General features: G+C 32.4%; 2 protein-coding genes across 2 annotated transcripts; one reads left to right on the top strand and one right to left on the bottom strand.

The window, feature by feature from the left end:
• Positions 1 to 3,981: 3,981 nt before the first annotated feature.
• On the bottom strand, positions 3,982 to 6,185 carry LOC105343110 (E3 ubiquitin-protein ligase TRIM71-like). Its single transcript, XM_011450311.4, has 2 exons — positions 6,008 to 6,185; positions 3,982 to 5,828 (listed from the first exon to the last, which is right to left on the bottom strand). Exon 2 carries the CDS (start codon positions 5,786 to 5,788, stop codon positions 4,121 to 4,123), a length of 1,668 nt encoding a protein of 555 aa, XP_011448613.3. The 5' UTR covers positions 5,789 to 5,828; positions 6,008 to 6,185; the 3' UTR covers positions 3,982 to 4,120.
• An 8,019-nt stretch (positions 6,186 to 14,204) lies between these two features.
• LOC136270902 (E3 ubiquitin-protein ligase TRIM71-like) lies at positions 14,205 to 16,708 on the top strand. Its single transcript, XM_066069824.1, has 2 exons — positions 14,205 to 14,270; positions 14,921 to 16,708. The coding sequence occupies exon 2, from the start codon at positions 14,946 to 14,948 to the stop codon at positions 16,611 to 16,613; it is 1,668 nt and encodes a 555-aa protein (XP_065925896.1). The 5' UTR covers positions 14,205 to 14,270; positions 14,921 to 14,945; the 3' UTR covers positions 16,614 to 16,708.
• The last annotated feature ends 3,990 nt before the right edge of the window (positions 16,709 to 20,698 follow it).

Here is a 20,698-nt window from a genome sequence, read left to right as displayed (position 1 = left end):
TCTTAACTGAAAGGTTTGTAAGCTCTAGGTATATTTTGTTTTTTAAGTTTTGACTTAAAAGAAAGATGAAGTTGATGAAATTTTCTTTTCTGCATGAAGATTATTCCATAATTTACATGTAGACGGAGCAAAGCTATTGTAATAAGTATATAGTGGTAGATAGTAAAAAAGCTAATTCGATCTATGATTATATGCATGTTCAGTAAGAAAATATGATTGAATTCAATCTAACATATCTTGTGGTGCTAAACCATTTATATTCTTGTAGAATATAATTAGTTTATGTTTATCCCTTCGAGATTGCAAGGTTTCCATATTAAGCTCACTATATAAAATTATTTTAGAAGAATTAACTCTGATTCCTGTCACTGTCCTGGTTGCTTCAATTTGTACATGTTTAAGCAATTCGGATTTTTCCTTGATACAGCTGCTCCAAACAACATATCTATCAGTTGTGTACTTTTCGCATACCTTTTCATGTATATATCATTAATATAATTAGATCAACCATCCTCCGACTGTATATTTAGATGCAAACCTACTTTTTTTAAATTGATAACATTTTTGCTGTAGAGGGTATATGTTTTTAATTTTGAGAAAATATATTACGTCAGTTGCCTGTGTTTCTAATTTACAGGTAAATAATAGAATTGAAAACTCAAAATAATAGAAATAAATTGCATTTTTAAGAAGAACCATGACTGTATATGCAGAAAATTGGATGGTGTTTCAATAAAGTTAATCAGACAAGTTTATGAAAAATTATTTTTAAGTCGTAAAAAATTAAAAACATGTGTAAATATGTATATGCTGTATTTATACGTATAAAAAAACAGTATAGATGAAAAAGGATAAAAATATGACAACCAATCATTTATTATTTTGTCAGTAAAATATTCCGACTTCTTCAAATTAAGCATATGTATCTGACATTATATCCTTTGTCTTGATATAAATATAGATACCCTTTACCCAATGAAGCAGTATAAAGGTTATATTTTCAATTATTAAAAAAATATACAACGTCAGGTGACTGTCGAATAGAGCTCTGTTGAACTGCCTTAAAGGTGACGATAACGGGGAATATGTTTGTTAGATATATTTATCAGAGATTGTGACAAGTTTAAACTTTAAACTCTGTCACATGAGGGAATGAAAACCATGTCATCTATGTCAAAAAGTATTCTAGCCCTACTCGCCTACTCCATTCCGAAACAAACGGTCATTTTCTTAGCTTTTATACATAGTATTGTAATAATAAATGGATATCATATTTTCAATCTAAAAACTAAATGATTAATTGGACATACCAGCCTAAAAGAAATTAGCCACGTCCGCATATGTATCGGACAGTATGTACATTTTAAAACTGAAACTTTCAAATATGTGCATTATTGTACATTTAAACCGTGTAGAGTTAATTCCAGTTTAGATCAAAACTCTGAGGTTTGGGTCAATTCTCAACAGGATCAATTTTCAACGGGTCGAGGTCATCAGAGTTTAGAAAAATCTTTCTCATACCGTTGAAAAATGACCCCGGGTATAAATTTCACGATTTTGGTCTCAATTTTCAACGTTGAAAAATGACCCCCCGGGTCAATATTCAACGTTGAAAAATGACCCCCGGGTCAATTTTCAACCCGGGTCAATATTCTTCGTTACACCGGACTGTACCGAACTATAAGCATGGGGTTGGGCTTACGAAGTCAGGAGCGAGAAGCAAATTAAGACTATCTGCTGTACGAAGAGTTCATACATAATATGTTATCTAATTATCCAATTACATATCATATCATATGATATTATCCTATCGGTAAAAATTCTTGCGCACGACAATTGCTTCCACTTATAAATTAGAAGATACAACCGATTCAATTACTAAAGTTTAAAGACGCAGGTATACTTTATTTCATGAAAGGAAAGCTGTTATATGCAAAGCAGTATCAACCTTTAGACATTGAATTGATGATGGATGCAGACTTTTTTCTTCCTTCCAACACTCCTCCTCCAAGGAAATCATTCCCATAGTGAAGCTCCATTGTTCAGATGTAGGTGTCCTAAGCTGATGATTTAGACACCATAGAGGAATCGTCTCTAGGTGCTATCCAATAGTGTGATGGCATGTACAATTCACCCCTGTACTATTTGGGGATACGGCATTATTTCAGATTTATTTGTCTCAAATTTATTTCTTTGGATAGGTGATATTATATAAATAGTGCCTGTTTGGGAGGGTAACAGTTGAAATTGACACCCGGAGGGTTGTCAATTTCAACTTTTATCCTCCAAAACAGGCAATATTTATTTTATTATACTGAATGTCTTAATTTTAGAGAATTTTTATATTGCTTTTATATAGAAATGACGTGAATTCTACGGCAAACCGTATGCGCATACTTTACGCGCATGTAACAATTCGTTGTGATACCCGTTGCTAAGTGCGTTGCTAACGCTGAGGGTAATAGAACGGATTATCAACTGCGTCTAAACTAACCAGATTTCAGTATTTAACATGAAAGTATAATAACACATTTTGTTTTTGTTTTTATTAAATGCGATTACTCTCTTCAATATGAATTTGATGAAATTGACTTTTAGTAACAAATTATATCACAACAATTGAAAAGTTTCGAGTTACTATGGTTACTTACTTACTTATTAGTTACTGTTTTATCAAAATTAAAATACTTAATTGGATGGATCGGTTCAAAAACTTGCAACTTGTCGGTGAAAAGTGACCCAATTTACCCAATAAATTTATTTACATGGACATGACATGCAGATATTCAGTAATGGGAATTATCGGGCTACGACATGAGGTCAGCGTTTTTACCGGTAGATGTAGTTTGAAAGCACATCATCGACAGTACCTGTCGGCTGGCAGACGATTTTAACAGCCTTGTTGTATTATATATAGAGGGGGTATGATTGGTTTTTCAAAATAATTGTTTTAAGTAATTTTTTGCAATGAATGTATACATTAGATGATAAATATGTCATAAAAGGATAATTTAAAGAAAAAAAATGAGTAAAGTCTCGGGGTCTAGATACCTGGGGATTGGGGATGAAGGGGGGGGGGGGGGGGTCGGCCCTCTCTTCAAGCACCTGTGCATTAACCTGAACTGCGTATGCCCGGTATATTTATCATTAATTTGTTTAATCTTTTATTCATCTTACGAAAAACCCAGTCGTATGTAGCTTGATTTTATATAAATAAAATATTTTTTCTATAATGTATGAAAGAATTAAAAAACCCATTACATACAGTCATATTGTTTTATATATCTTTAAATACATACATGTAAATACTGTCGAATATTTTAACGTGCATCTTAATTTTTAATTGCATGTAAATACTATTAAAACATGCATGCACTTTTAACATGCCATGTCTAAATACATAAGCAAATTTTTACTTCCTGACAATTTGTTTATATGCAATATGCATGCTTAAATGAAATAAAACTCCCAAGATGTCATTTTCATCTAATACATACATATACTGTATTCGCGGTAATTTTCAACCAGTATAATTTTTTTCGCTCTTCTAAAATGCAAACACTTTTGCCCTGCCTAGAATTCGCCGTTATATTTTTGTGCAAAAAAAAAAGATGATATGAGTAATCGGAAATTGCCTAATATTAAAGTCACCCGCTGACAACGAACAACGAAGACAAAAGGGTAGAAAATAAAACAGGGGCACATACTTCCCTATTAATTATACATCTTGTCTCCTGCTGGTTTGTAAGGAAATTTTAACCTAACAGCAGTCATGCGGAGACTATGTACATTTGTAATATACATGTATACACATTCAGTACACAAAACTTCCCCTTTTTAACATTATGGTATCAATCGTTGAGTATCATAATAATTGTGCCGAAATTGAAACTTGTTACTTTTTTATATAGAACGTTTTATTATCATTTATTATTTTTCATTATTACTTCTTCATTCTCCCCCTATATGGAATTTCACTGACCACGTATAACCATTATAGGAAAAGTATACAAACCATGAAACAGATAATACTGAGAGGCCATGTAAACAGTTTGGTTTTACATGCAGTTTGTGATTTGCATTTATTTCACTTTGCTTATAATTTTTACAGCTACGTGATTTACAAGTGATATTGAATTTTCTTAACTTCACCTTTGCAACATACACACACAGAGAGATTGCCTCTGGTGTCAACACATAAACCCCACGGAAGCTGTGTATCACAATTTTTAATGTAGCGGAGGAACTGACCGTCCAGATCCAGGATGTGGATACAGTGGTTGTAATAATCTGCTATCAAAATCCGACTCTGGCTGTCTGTTGTGATGCCGCGTGGATCAAATGGTTCTTCGGTAGTATAACAAGGACCAGTGTAGGTAAACCGGAGTTTCCCGGCCTGATTGACCACCACTACTGCATGGGCACTATTGTCTGACACACAGATATCTAGGTTCCTGTTCTCTGTGATGTATTTAAATCCATCAGATGAATAGAGAGGTTGTCCTTCGTCACTGAACTGAATACTTTGTTTCTCTGTGGAACCAGAGTAACGTACAACTTTTGTTTGTTTATGATTATCACTGTCCATAACAATCAGGAGGTCACCTGAAGAAGTACTACAGACACTGAGAGGTCCCCACTCCTGTAGTGTGATCACTGTCTGTATCTGTGAATTTTTCACTACATTTACAGTTCTATAACCGAAATCAGTATATACTAGATCCCCATGTTTAGTTACTTTAATGTCCTCTGGCATGTTTCCTGACTTGGTTTGGATTGACTTCATAAGTTTTCCCTTCAGGTTGTAAAGTTTCATTATGTTGTTATTACCACGCGTCCATACTTCTGTATCGTTCAGACAGGTCACACCGTATATATATTCATATCCTGTGTCTATAGCTGTGATGACCTGGGGTACATCCATCAGTGACCGGTCTTGTGAAGGAGATTCCACTCCCTTGTTCGTCACGCTGTAGTCTTGTTCCTCAGTTGTTAAAGATGATGCTGACAGATAACCAAATTGTTCAATCAGCTGATCTTTGTGGATTTCTTGAGGCCTAAAGTTTGGTAAGGACACTTTGAGTTTAGGAGGCAATCTTCTGAATTCAGCATTCGTGGATTTGTACTCAGAGACAAGACATACATCTTTGGAGTTCAGTAACTTCTTTAGTTTATCAATGGTCTGTGTGATTTTAGAAATGGTGCGTCTATTTTCATCTTCCAGCTTACTTAGGATGACCAGATGTTTGAATTCTATTTCTCCCACATCAAATTTTAGGTTTCTGACAATTGTGTCTATTTCTCTGTGCCAGATTTCTCCTTGTTTGTTGATGGTTGTTGTAAGTTTCTGAGAGTTGTTCTTTAGATCAGTTTTCTGAACTGGAATGTTGGATGCAATTTGTTTGTGTGTAGGATAAAGAGAATTTTCGATTTCTTGCAAATCTTTTTGTAACAACTGTTTTTTGCTTTCAAAAACTTGGTAAATATCAACTAGTTTATGTCCTAAATGTTTTCCGGTGGAAATACACTTTATGCAGATATGAATGCCACACTGTTCACAGAGGAGATCACATTGTTTTGTTAAATGTTTTCTACAATTAGGGTAGTCCAGAGAGCGCCAGTGTTGTTTAAAGGACACAACTTTATGAACCTTGGACGAATCAGATAAATGTGCTTCTTCGCATTCTTTACACAGATGTGTAATACAAACTTCACAGTACATTGGGGCGACGGACGTTTGACACATGGAACATTGTACAACATCTGGGGCGCTGCATGGACGATTCATGGTTAGGAAACCTCCACATTAGCTTGCTGTAGGTTTTTTCCTAAATAAAAGTTAATATACACTTATTAATTAGCCTTACTTTGTGGAAAAATAGATAAGAACCTAAGATGAGATTCAATTTATGTCATGTAGTTATACTTGTAAGATTTCACAATATGAAAAGTTAAATCGAGATAATCTATACACAATAAGTGAAAAGGAATTTGAAACAGATCTCACTTCTTGAATATTCGTCCATTAACTCCAAAACTTCTCACGATTCAGGGACATATATGGAACGGGCTTTATTGATACAAAGTTTGGTAAATGTCCTACCTATTCAAGATAATTTGTTTGATTTAAATGTCAGGAACAAACTTGTCCTTGTAAAAAAGCAAACATACGGCGGCATTTAAATAACCAAAAATCTAGGTCACCTTATTGATTCGTTAAATTAGAAATGATTTAGTACTGGTGCATGTTATCACTTTATCATTGTCCTATCAGTAAGAACTGTAACTCTAAGCAAAGACTTGTTATTTAATTTTTTCGCTTGTAAACAATACTTATAAGTAATTGTTTAAAAATCGTATTTGACCTTGAACAATTTCAAATGTCAAAAAATGACACTAAAAAGGCAGATGGTAAGCTGAATAAGAAATTATTGAAGTAAAAATGCATGGAATGGATAAAAAGTCCCGTCAGCTTTCATGATACATGACATACTCCTCTGACTAAAGTACTGCGGTCTTATCTTAAATAAAGTTGAAAGTCAAGGGTATACACTTAAAAGTATCAAATATACCACAAAATAATAATTATAAAAGAAATAAATAAATAAGCTATTTTTAAGGACAATTATGAAAGGATATGTGTTTCTGAAATAGCTCCACACCGAACATATTTTCTTCATAATCTTAGAAGTATTTTCGTTTGTGCCGACACTCCTTACCAGATTAATTGAAGACTCTCTTCCGTTGTATTTCAGCCCAATGCTATTTTGTTTTATCATAAACACCAGTACTTGAATTGAATGGAATATATTACCTCAAATTTATTTAATTTGGAGATATTGTTCTATCCGTTGGTGTTCAAATAGTGATATCTATGTACCATTTGAAATTGTTGAAATAGACTTTCAATCAGCAAATTACATAAACTTAATAAAATTGCTGTTATCACAATTTTGTATAGTCGATACACTTATTGTTTAAGTTGATTTACCTATTTAAAAGAGTAATATAACCAAGCAAAAGCCGAGTAGTTAAAACGGTGTACACATTATTTTGCTGGTGTAGGGAAGGCCGAAATGGACTAAGCACTAATTGGTTTCATCACTTGTTATTTGATTCTCCATTTATGTGATCTTATATTAGTACGGAATAGTACCCATTATTGTTATACATTTATTTTTCAGCCATAATCTAAGGTCTCTTGTATTTTAAGTATATATTTCAAATTTCTAAATCAGTATATACTCGGTGTTTTTAAACTGCATTGCTTTTAATGTATGTACATGTAACCTGTCCTTCTTAAACCTTTATGTCGATTTTTTTCGTAAAATTCCAAAATATTTTGTTTACGGTTGCACGTGTCAAGAGTAATGCTATCTTATGAAATCTTGTGACAATCACTGTTCATATCGAACACACCCGATTTTATTTTTCCCATAATTCTTTGCAACGTGCTTGGCCGACGCTAACAATAGGCGCTAAGTTATACCCGGCCGAGCTGTCCAGCAATAAAGACGTGCTTAGTGTGTGAAGGGGGTATCGTGTTAGAAGCCTGTGTGGCATGTTTTAGTTTCACAAGTTCAGCATTTGACGCGGACACGGATAGCTGACCGTGTGTCATATTGTTGATGTTGAGAAGATGACGGTGTGATGGTGATGTCGAAGACGATGTGATGTTGGTGATGATGACGACGACGATGATGATGGTCATGTCGATTATGATGATGATGGTGTAGATGATGTCGTTCATGGTGAAGTCGATGACGATGTGATGGTGATGTTGATGACGACGATGATGTTATGATGACGACGACGATGATGATGGTCATGTCGATGAAGATGATGTAGATGATGTCGTTCATGGTGACGTCGGTGATGATTATGGTGTTGTAGTTGATGATGTTGACGATAGTGGTGATGATGATGATTGTAGTGACGAAACTACTCTAGTTGTGGTTGTCCGTAGTTGGTCCAGGACTACAGCCCCGGAGATTCGGACACTCTTCTAATTTATTTTTGGTCATTTGTATAAACATCATATTTTTTCTTGTTGAGTGAAAGTTGTGTGAGTGTTTGTGTGGTTTAGTGTTTATATTTCTATCTTTTCTTTCTTTCTCTTATTTTTTTTGTTATTAAATTTTGTTAAATTTAAGATGTCTTGTTGTTGTTTGGAGTAGCCTCCGCTCATCCCGTTACAAATCTAAACAATCAAAACGGCATGTTAAAGTTTCTTTCTTAACAAACACAAAGTAAACATCTGGAAACTTCTGAATTTCATCCGTTAAGGTTTTCCTTTTTTGTATTATACAAATTAAAGGTGACCAACCTTGGTCGTTTGTTTGTTCAACAAACACGACTGTCATCGACTCGTTAGGTAAGCATAAGTTTGATAAACGAGGGTCTATACAAAGCTTTTGTACAAGATAAACGTTCAAATTACTAACAGGCATGTTTTCATGTCCAGTGCACATTTGTAAAAAAATATTAATATCCACAAAAGGCAAATGGAAAGCGACTTTTAAAGTTTGTAAAGCGAGAGTGCAATTGGAAAAATAGATGCACTACTAAAAAGAATCATTATATAGCAGATAACCTTTAACTATCAACTGTTTAACTATTTTTCTTAAAATTACAAACTACGATAAATAACGATTCAATTATAAAAATCAATTTACCAGTGAAATCCATGATTTTGAGAACTTACTTCAAAGAGATTATTAAGATAATAAATGTGCAACGATCACATTTTGTACCTAATGAATACATGGTTCAATATTCTTAATCATGATATCATTCTAAAGGTGTTATCAAAAACAATAATAAACTAAAGGAATTTTAAAAAAAGTTGACCATTGTCCAATGAATTGCGCATGCACCATGGATTTTACATTGAATTCTACGGACAAAGCGTGATATTATTCTCCAGATTTTGAAAAAAAAACTTGAAATGCATGCTGATTCTTTGGTAAAAATATATGCATAAATTTTTCTTTATCAAAATATGAAATTAATCAAACTTCGCAGATATTTTGACAAAATTAAGATTTTCTTCCTTTCATCAATTTCTTCAAAAAAAGATGCAAAATGACATGTGAATTTGGTTTATTTCATTTTCATTTTTATCTAGCAATACATGTACATATTTAACTAATTCAAAAAGATTCAAAAATTGTTCAATGTCTCTTCATTACACATTGAAGACCTCAATCAAATTATATCTCGTGCAGGAATATAAATATACGAAGATCAGTACTTATCAAGTCTATTTCTTAACTTTGACATTTTGTATATTTAATTTTTTATTTGTAAAATATGGTACATGTATGTTCTTAAAATGTAGATATGAGCGCCATTCAATTCTTATCATTTTAAGAATACAGTAAAATTAGTGATCATTGAAATCAAGGATAATGAAAAAAAACAAATTCATTTAGTTTCATATAATTAGGAAATTAAATGTTTTGATAACATTAATGTGTAATATAATTTTAATCATCAATGTTTGGAAAAACAACACTAGTTGCTTAACATATATTCAGTCACCTGATAAAATATTGGTAAGTATTTTTAAATAGGCATGTGATTTCTGGACCTACATTTCCTCTATCTATACAGTTACTCTTGCCTTTAATGAAGATTACAGCGCACTTACCCCTGAGTCTCACTTAATAAATAAGATACTTACTAGAAATGAATATCGCGGGGTAATTTTTACAAATATTAAGAAGAAAACTGGCCAATGCTTATTGATATTGATGATCAGACGAAAATTAATAATTAACAGGTATTGAAAGGAAAGGAAATATTTTTTCTGGAAAAATAAAAAAATTACATGTAGGTACAAAAACAATTTTTGAATTGCAAAAACTGGACATTCTCAAAATAAATTGACAACCATCAACGAGTTGTTTTCTCTGTGTTCTTAATTAAAACATTTTGAATAATCCTAGATGTTACTCTAGGGCTATTTGTGGCAGCCATCAAACGCCTATTTCCATTTTTTCTAGTCATATCTTTTACATGAAATGACAATATTATTAGCTAAAATCAGTAAGTGGCTATTAGCATAATCTTAGAAAATATCTTAATAACCTAAATGCGTTAATATAGATAACATAAAGAATTACTCAATTGATTTCTTAGACCTTTGAATTTATTTATCCACTGTTAATGTTTACGGAACTAGATTAAGTTTTCTGAAATTTTATCAAGGAAGGAGTCTTTTCTAGTTTTTGACTCGTCAAAAGTAAATTTGTTTAAATGTTCATTAAATCAAGATAAATGGAAATCAGAATATCAGTTTTGTCTATCTTTTTTACATAAAACTTGGCATCGAATTAGTATTCAAATTTTAGAATCTTACAAGGACTATATTTTTGGCGTTAAATTGGCATAGGAAAATATCACGTTTTTGCAAATCAGAATTGCTGTAGATTCATGAGACTATTTAGCAGTTTTCAAACAAGTACATTAATGTTGGATTTTTTTTCAACTAATGTGAACTAATGATACTTCGGTTTCAGAATATTTTTTTAAAATATGATTTGCATATTAAATTGTAATTTTAGTCACTTTTTAAATAGATTTGTAGGGGAAAATCACTAGGATTGAGTTTTTTCTCTCATCATATATAAGCGTTTATGTCAATGTATATCTTTATATCAGGTCTTCATTATATGTAAAACAAAAAATGTCTTAATATTGGAAGAATGAAAAATAATCAAAATATCTGCAAAATTTAAAACAAAATAGAGGAAATGTGGGCTAACCATAATTAATTTTTAGTTTAAATATTTAACCAATTTAGTAGTATAACCTGATAGACATTCTCATATTCTACCATTTTGTTGAAGAAAAGAAGCTTCATATCTTAAACAGATGTCTACATAACTGCAGATAACTATATTTATTTTTATCATCCTTTAAGTTGAGGAAAAAGGTAGTGACCTTGACTTGACCTTGATGCAAAAATAAGGTAGTCAAATTTAATTAAACTGAAAGAATCATTTGGTTATATAATTGGTTTCATTGTGTCAAAATTTCATGAACTTCTTAAAATAAGAAGTAGTTCTGAGAACAAAAAGACTCCTTCCTTAAGGTGGTATGGGACACTTTCATGTTGTGACGTATTGTTTATCGAAATAAACAATAAAATTAAGTGCAGTTATATAAGTAGTTTCTTTCCCAATATTGTCATCTAACAGCGTAGCGCAGTGAGTTAGAGGGTTTACTACGAATCTGTAACTCATGAGTTCGAATCCCACTGTGGGTTTTACAATTTTTACCTTTCAAAATATTTTTAAAAGCTATTTTTTGCTTAGATATTGTAAAATTTGAAAATTTTAAACCGGTCAAAGTATTTCAATTATAATGTACTTTAATCCACATTAATATCGACAGATGTCCCATACCACCTTAAGACTGTTATTTTACACATGTTTATAAATGATATGCAAGTAGTGTATAAATATCAAGTTTGCGTGTTTTTGGGATTAATTTCGATCAAACTTAGATATTTGAATTCTGGAGCAAACTATTTAAAATTGACATGCAACATTTCTTTAGGGGTATGTGCGGCCAATACTGATAAGAGAAAAAAAAACAATAAACATGTGGTTCTACATGCTGTTTTGTATGCAAATTACGCATACAAGAGCAGAATAATGACTTTTTAATCACTAAGAACTGCGCAGCTAGAGACTCCCATATTTATTTCTTTTGCATCATTAGACAACAGATTGGCCAGTTTGGGGTAGAACAAGCCAATTTAAAAAAATGTTTATTCTTAATTGTACAAGAATGCCGCACACCCCCTTTATTCTACATCGAAGAAGGAAAATTTACCCACCATTTCTCTCTTTGTGGAATTGTTTTGATGAATTAGTATCTTTAGTTCTAGTATTTTTGCAAAATGTCATATATAACTACAATACTATTTAATCCAAACACTATGATATATGATTTAAGTATATGTTTATCCATGTTTACAGTGCAAATATGCACGATAACAGTGTCATTTAAAATGATAATGGGTGACCTGTATAGAGTAGTCATAGTATTTTTACAATAACCAGCTCGAATCTTGGTCAAGTTTAACTAAAGTTCGTAAATTTTGTATAAGACTAAGACGTAAACGTACACTTTACGTTCGAATTTACATGTGCGTAGATTGTGTTTAACTAAAGGTCCTAACTAAACGTGAATTTACACGAAAACATTTTTCGTAGTTTACTAATATACCTCTTCAAAACGAAGAAGTAAAGTAACCGTACTTATTGAAGCTACACATGCGTGTTACATGCAAGTACTTTCGGTTTTTCTGTTTGTCGTCTGCGATAGTGAACTGCATACTTAAATGGATGAGAAAAAGCCCCGAAAGCCAAATTGGACAAGTCAGAGATGGAAGTAATAGCTGATGCGTACTTATCATCGTGTAACGTAATCAGAGGGGAAAACTAATTCTAGTTGTTGCATCAGACGCGAAAAAAAGAGAAAAAGCTCGTGCGAAACATACTAGAAATCCTGTTAATTACATATATACTTAAACATTAAAACAAAATTATACATAATTTTGAAACTTTGATTTACTGTTTTGTGTATGTGCCACATTTCTCTGTTAATCCTAGTACATTTTTCAAATTGGGTTATAATAAGGATATGTGTACAAAGGGGCAAAACAGAGCTTTTTACATTTATTTCCCAGAGGTTGAATTTGAGTTTCTAACTTATAGGTAAAATAATTTATAAATCAACAATAGAGAATTGTTGTTTGATTATTTGTTTTATTGAATTAATATAGAGTTATGATCCATTTAGGGCATACATGTAATACATTAATTTGATGCATGGTTAAAACATATGAGAATAAGATGTTATCAATAATAAATGCTACATAACAAGGTTTAAAATAAACCCAAATTAATGGATTCGTATAAGATAATTGATATTTCTTTCATATTGGTGGCAGCATTATTAGTCCTTGAACCCAGATACCAAGTGCTGTCTCAGCTTGCTCTACGTGGAGCTGCTTCTTAGTAGACGCTATTATTATGCATGACGGCTACAGAACTACCGTGTCGAAAAGGCACCCCCTTGTAAATGGTCTTCTTATGCAACTTAAAGCATGTCTCTGTGACTATGGGACATTTCTCTGCTTCAAAAATAGTACCATCAACTGCTGTGAAAACACCTATATAAAGATTAATATGAACATTTAGTATTCATTACTACTGTCATGCAGTTGTACAATTAAGATCATACGTGCAAATAATTTACTTTTTTTTAAACACCATATGCTTGGCACACTACATTCCTAATCCACATTTTATATAGCATTCCTTAGCAGGTGTTGATAGGTTGAAGAATAAGGTCATTAGTTTATACTTCAGAGGATAGCCTATATCCCCAAATATTCTTCATCCTCTCTTAGATTCCAGGAAGAATAGAATACTGGAATATTAACTTTCAAATTGAGAATACATTTTAATACATATGAATTATGCCATATTATTATTCGCATACATTTATGCATGTCCCTAATTAAGATAATGAAATGGGATTTTTCTTGAATTTTCAAAAAATATTCAGTGGCCATTAACTCAAAAAGTAGGTAATGACCTATTTTTTGGAAAGTGAAAAATAACACTACCATGAAAGGTCTGCAACACACAATAGATGGTTTTTCATTATCATCAGTGGAATTTTTTTTCATTCTGAGTAAACGTATACATTAAGCCAATATGCATTTCATGCTTTAATCTACTACTTCTTTTTGCTGTAGACTACTGGCATTTAGGTTTAACGCATAGTATTACGCACAAAAGCAACATACCAGGACGATTTTGTCTTTGGATATAACATTGTAGGCTAGATAGGGAATCGTTACTGTGCATTACTGCATTGAGTAAGTAAATAATCGAGTTATCTGGGGTAAAAAAAAAGAACTGAAGATGTATGGAACACTTAAACAGTGTTTTCGTTCAAGTATACTACATCATACATACATCATACATAAAGAGTATTCACCTTTCACCTAAACATTGCGAAATATTGGATAAATTAAGATCGTACCAGTTCAACAAATGTCAGACCTACTGTGTATCTGAATGATTTAAATATTACATACTGCAGGTACACATAACTGTATTCATTCAAGGGAACACCGGAAATTTAAATCAGTCATGTGATATATTTAACCAGGAACAATTAATACGTGGAACCCGCCATGTTGAATTGTGAAGCGATGTTATTCATCAATAGATGGACACTTAGTAAGTTAAACTACCATTAAACGAACTTGAGATTTTAAAATGTATTTATTATAGCCTTGAAACATTAAATATTCATACTTTAAATTAAATAATTCAATCAACTAAATTTATTAATTATATGTTACAGAATTATTTAAGCTATCTATTTATTGTTTACAGTAAAACTCGGTTACAGCGAAGTCCAAGGGACCAATGGAATTACTTCGTTATATTCGTAATTCGTTATACCCGTATATTTGTAATAACATTTATAGCGCATTCACCATATACATGTTTTCTTTAATTAGAAAATAATTTTTGCTTATTAAGGCTTAAAATAAAGATAGCTTTAATTATCGGATTGTGAATTAAAAAAAAATTAATGAAAATAAATTGATTCAAACTGCCTTGTTAAATGATAGTTAAATGATAGTGCGAACTTTTTTAAACTGTGAAGAATTTCGTTATAAAGGTGTCAAATTTCGTTATCATTCACCTCTACTGGACTCAAAATCAGTTCATTATATCCGTTAATTCGTTATAAAGAATTTCACCGGGGACTCAAAAAAAAACTTCGCTATATCCGAGATTTCGCTATATCCGTGTTCTAGCAAACGAATTTTACTGTATATACATTTATGTTTTCCCCCTTTTTAATTAATTTTCTAAAGTTACTAGAGAAAGGTTTCCCTGACCATGGACCCTAGGCACAGTCTCCAAGATGTTGTATGCTGCACCCTGTGTCATACTTCTATAGCCCCAATGTGCTGTGAAATTTGTCATATACATCTGTGTAAAGACTGCGTAGAGAAACATTTATCTGATTCTTCTAACGTTCATAAGGTTGTGTCACTTAAACAATACTTAAATACTTTGAACTATCCCAAGTGTAGGAAACACCCCACCAAACAATGTGAACTCCACTGTGAACAATGTGACATCCCCATTTGTGTACAATGTATTTCGTCTGGTCAACATTTAGGACATAAACAAATTGACATTTCAGAAACATTTGAAAACAAAAAGCAAGATTTACAGAGAGATTTGCAAGAATTAGAAAAAATTACTTATCCTAAATATCAAGAGATAATATCTTGTATCCCAGTTCAGAAAGCCGATCTAAATAAAAACTCCGACGAATTGGCAACTTCTCTTCACAAACAAGGAGATATCTGGCACATGGAAATAGACATCATTATCAAAAATCTGATATCTAATGTGGAGACAATGGAATCTAGACACCTGGATGTCCTTAATAAACAGGAAGATGAAGTCACACGCACCATTGCTGAAATCACACAGAGCATTGATGAACTAAAGAAGTTAATGAACTCCAAAGATGTCTACCTTGTCTCCGAGTACAAATCCAGGAATGCTGAATTCAGAAGATTGCCTCCCAAACTTAAAGTGTTGTTCCCAAACTTCATGCCTAAAGAAATTCACAGAGAACAGTTAATTGAACAGTTTGGTTCTCTGTCAGAACTATCTTGCAAAACAGAGGAACAAGACTACAGCATACTGGCCCAGGGACCCGAGTCCTCTCCCCCAGACCGGTCATTGATGGATGTACCCCAAGTCATTACAGATATAAAAACAGATTATACAAGATTATACGGCGTAAATTGTTTCAATGATGCAGAGATTTGGACGTGTGGTAATAACAGCATGATAAAACTATACAACCATCAGGGAGAACAAGTGAAGTTATTCCAGACCGAGTCAGGAAACATAGCAGATGACATAGCAGTGACAAAGAGTGGGGATCTAGTTTATACTGACTACATTGATAGCACTGTGAACGTAGTGAAGAATACACAGATACAAACAGTGATCAGACTACAAGGGTGGAGACCTCTGGGTGTATGTAGTACTTCCTCTGGTGAACTTTTGATTGTCACGGTCGCTGATGATAATAAAGAAACAAAAGTTGTGCGTTACTCTGGCTCCTTACAGAAGCAAACTATTCAATACAATGACAAAGGACAACCTCTTTATTCATATGATGTCATTAAATACATCAGTGAAAACTGTAATCTAGATGTATGTGTATCTGACAATGGGGCCCGGGCTGTTGTGATAGTCAGTAAAGCCGGGAAACTTCGGTTTTCCTACACTGGTCCTCCTTCTACTACTAAGAAGCAATTTGATCCACGTGGCATCACAACAGACAGCCAGGGTCGGATCCTGATAGCCGACTCCAACAACAAGTATATCCACATTCTGAATCAGGACGGACAGTTCCTCCGCTACATTGACAATTGCGATTTACGATATCCATGGGGTTTATGCGTAGACTCAAGAGACAACCTGTTTGTGGCTGAGTGTAGAACAGGTAGAATAAAGAAAATAGAATACAACATGTAGACAAACTGCAGTATACGAAGGTTGCCCCAAACTTGCGTAGACAAGCGGCGTCATTCAGTTAATCGAAGACACAAAGTGATGAAACCTGTGCAACAAAGGGTTCAAATAACTTGCAAACAAATTTTGTAAATATTGTTTACATGTAAGATTAAATGAGCGAAAAGCATGCTATATCATAAATTCGACACGCGGTGCAATGTCAAAAACGAAAAATTAAAATCAACATACTGAAATGAATATTGAGATGAAAAGTACCTTTTCAATAAAAAGAACTTCGCAAACTTACGTAAAAACGCATTTAAAATTGTTAATAATTCTTTTATTCTGACAGAAAATGTTTTGGGTATAAGAACACTTTTAAAGATTTTATAGGGCTTTTTGTGGCACGTTGAAGAGCTAACACACAATAAATTGACGACGTCGGCGTTTAAAGCAGCGCAGCGGCAACTGATTAAATTCTGTGAAGACCTTAGAAAAGGACACATTTCGGCAAGACGGACAGTAAACAAATAATACATGGCAAAATTGGAGTCGGCAGATCGTGTGTACTTAGAAAATATTTTAAAAAGCAAAACTAGAATTGTATATTGAGTGTGCACTCAGGGTACATGTTCGAAGAAAATATTTTTTCCAAGACATTTTCGGAAATAAAACTTAAATTTTATTTTGAACTATGTGTTAGTTAGTTTATCTGTAAGGACAATCTGTAAGTATATATGTGTGACAAGTAAACATCTTATAAAGTACATTTAACTGTGCTTGTATATTTTGTATAACAAATATGATCATGACTATGTTTTATCTATTTCATTTTTTACAATACAAAAGGATACAGAACATACAATGAGTATAACATGCAACCAGAATGGCTCTGCATTTAATACCCACGATAATGTACGTATTATAAGAGGGTTAACGAAGTCTTTAACAGCATTAGAGCGAGACCACAAAAGGTAGAGAGGTCCAACATTACTTAATAGGACTTTTAGAGATGTGTTACAACGTAACTCATTTGATTTTCTACCACAAGTAAAATTGTTTTGATTATAGTTTTTACTAAGTAGACTTACATAATTTATATTCTGATTTAAGAATGGAAGTAGCTACGCGATTTCTTTTTGTTATAAACGCTTCCGGATATATGTAAAATATTAGTGTGTGTGTGTGCAACATCAGTGTGATACAAGTTAAGAAAGAGGAAGGACATGATCTTTCCTTCAGCAACCTTAGTTAAGTTTGTAAATAGTTAACGTGGTTAATCTTGTTATATTTTTTGTATTATTATATACAATTTCAGAGAACCAATAAGGATTGTTTTTTATGTATTCTTGTTGACTTTTTAAAGGGGCATGGTGACGATTTTGGTCAAATTTTATTTTTCTGTTTTTATTATTTACAATGCTTTATGAATGCATTTCTAATGATCAATGAAATTTGGGTGCCTGGCATTGAGCTTTAAGCAAGATACAGGGCTCACATTTCTTGGTCATGTAAACAAGGCTCGTGCCCTGTTTTTGTTTACATAGGTTCAATATACCAGTAAAAATCTTTTTCAAGATGATTTGTCTATAATCTTATTCATTTTAAGCATAAATAAACAGTTCCTAACAATTTTTTCTTTGATACGTCGATCAATAGAAAAATTATTATCTTCATTTCTTAAGTAAAAACATCATTTAAAAATGCACAATCACTCATCTATTTCTTTATCAAGATGATTGAAAATTACGTTTAATTCTGCTTTTCTTTTTAAATTTACGAACAATTTTTTTTAACAAAGGTACGCGGGTAAATTCATTATTCTTCAAAACATTTAATAATTTTTTCATTGACTAATGATATAATAAATAACTAGATAAATAAATCAATAAACTTTCATTCATAAAAAGAGAAACAGAAAATCAACATGGTCGGAAATTAAAAATGAGGGAAAATTTACTATATAGTAGGTTTTCCGTGGGGGTAATCTGGCTATATAAAGGGGGAAAGCCCACTATATAGTCAGCTTTCCGTGGGGGAAAACTACTATATAGCCATTTTTTCCGGTGGAAGAACTGCTATATAGCCATTGTTCCGGGGGGAAAGATGGCTAGGGGGAAAAGGCACTATATAACACCGGTACCCATTTTATCAGATTCACTTTATCATTATATGTACTATCACCTTTTTATTATAAAAGTGGGATATGTGTTTAATTAGAACTTGGAATTGAAATATTCTAGCCGTTATCACCTTTTTGTATAATATATATTTATATATCACTTATTGTAACAGTTGATATTCCTTTTTTAAATAAGTAATGTTACTAAATCATAAGCTGAATATGTGATACATTTTATTGTGATACTGTAGGGAGAGGGGATAAAAATTGAGAGGGTGCACATGATGTAGAGCGCGACGTTCACGTTAAATAGCAAGACACTGGAGACACGTTAACAATGGTGCTCACATTTCTTTGTTTTGCTGATGTAGGCGGAATCTTATCTGGTATAATCTCTTGTTATTAGATTTCACCATATATGCCTATATCATTGTTGATCAGAACGTATTACTGATATATTTTTCAGTCGTAAACCAATTTTATGTATTTTACATGTATCATTTTATATCGCAAAGAAGATGGGGGAATTAGATGGCGCAAATGCCCATTCGGTTTAGTAGTGAAATACAATTTTGAATTTATTTTTTCCCAATTAAATCGATTAATATATATTATAATACAAGTTTGAAAAAGCACAATTTCTAACTATATTCAGTTTTAAATATATTTAACAACAGATAAGAAAAAAAAATGTATTGCCAGAAATTTTTGTGGTATCGAACCCATAACATAAAAACCCTAGATATAAGGTTAGCTTAAGTCAGGTACTCTAACCACTGAGCCATTTCAGACACAACAAAGTGGGCTGTTTAAATATTATGTGTGACTTTGACCACGAATTTACGGACTTCTATTATTTTTTCAAAACGTTCAATTGTTGGGATACAAAATTATATTTTTAATGCATAGTGGGTCATCTCTCCACTTTTTTGTTGATTGAAATCGGTTTATTTTCCAATAGACCTTAATTACACTATGAGAAAAAAATGGAGCACAGACCCACTCTATAAAAGAAAATGCCTAATTGAAGTTCTAAAGAATGACAGTATTTGCAGGATTTGATACGTATACGCCTCTTTGAGTCAACATATTCCAAGTATTAAAAATGTTCATAGGTTAAAAATCAATTATATGGAAAACGTATATTGTTTTAAATTTAAAAAAAAAATAAATATCAGATTTATTGATATTTTGATTTTTCAGCAGCTTGTCCGACCGTGTATGGGCATTTTACACGCCTTATCCACCCATCTTCTTTCTTATTTTTTGTAAACTGGATTTCATTGTATGTAATTTTTTTTATTCCTTTATATCGATATTATAAAATACCAAATTAGTATGTGTCTATGGTATGGTCAATGCATTTTAAAAATTTTATATGTAAATGTTTGTTTTTTCTTCAAATCATTAAGAATGTAAATATTTTAAAGAACATTCTCTCTTGCATATTCTTCACATAAAACACACTCTACGCACATGAGATACAAATAACTACAATGCATACATATTTTTCAATAAGACATGTGGAATAAAAGCTGCATTTATAATGCTCTATCATTTACATATCAACACCTAAGTACACCTTAATTATCCAAAACACATTAAACACAAGATTACCGATACCCGTGTCAACTGTCAGCTGAAATGCTATCTTATACAAACCAATCCTCAAAAACGGTTAGTTAACGTTTCTTACGTAAACAAACCCAAGGGAAACATGTTTACTTTTGAATTCCCTCCGTTAAAGTTTCCCCTTTTGATATTTTACCAACTGAAGGTGACCAGCCTGGGTCTTTAGTTTGTGTAGCAAAAACGATTTGTCAATATAGACTCATTGAATAAATATAAGTTTGACAAATGAAGACCTATACAGTACTATGAACAAGACAAATGTTAAGATTACAAACAGACATGTTTTAATGTCCAGTGCATTTTTGTTAAAGGGTATATATTATCGATGACGGGTAAATAGAATTTGTTCGGG

This window comes from Magallana gigas, chromosome 8, assembly GCF_963853765.1.
Source record: "Magallana gigas chromosome 8, xbMagGiga1.1, whole genome shotgun sequence".
NCBI lineage: Eukaryota > Metazoa > Mollusca > Bivalvia > Ostreida > Ostreidae > Magallana > Magallana gigas.
This window is presented reverse-complemented; position numbering and strand designations above follow the sequence as displayed.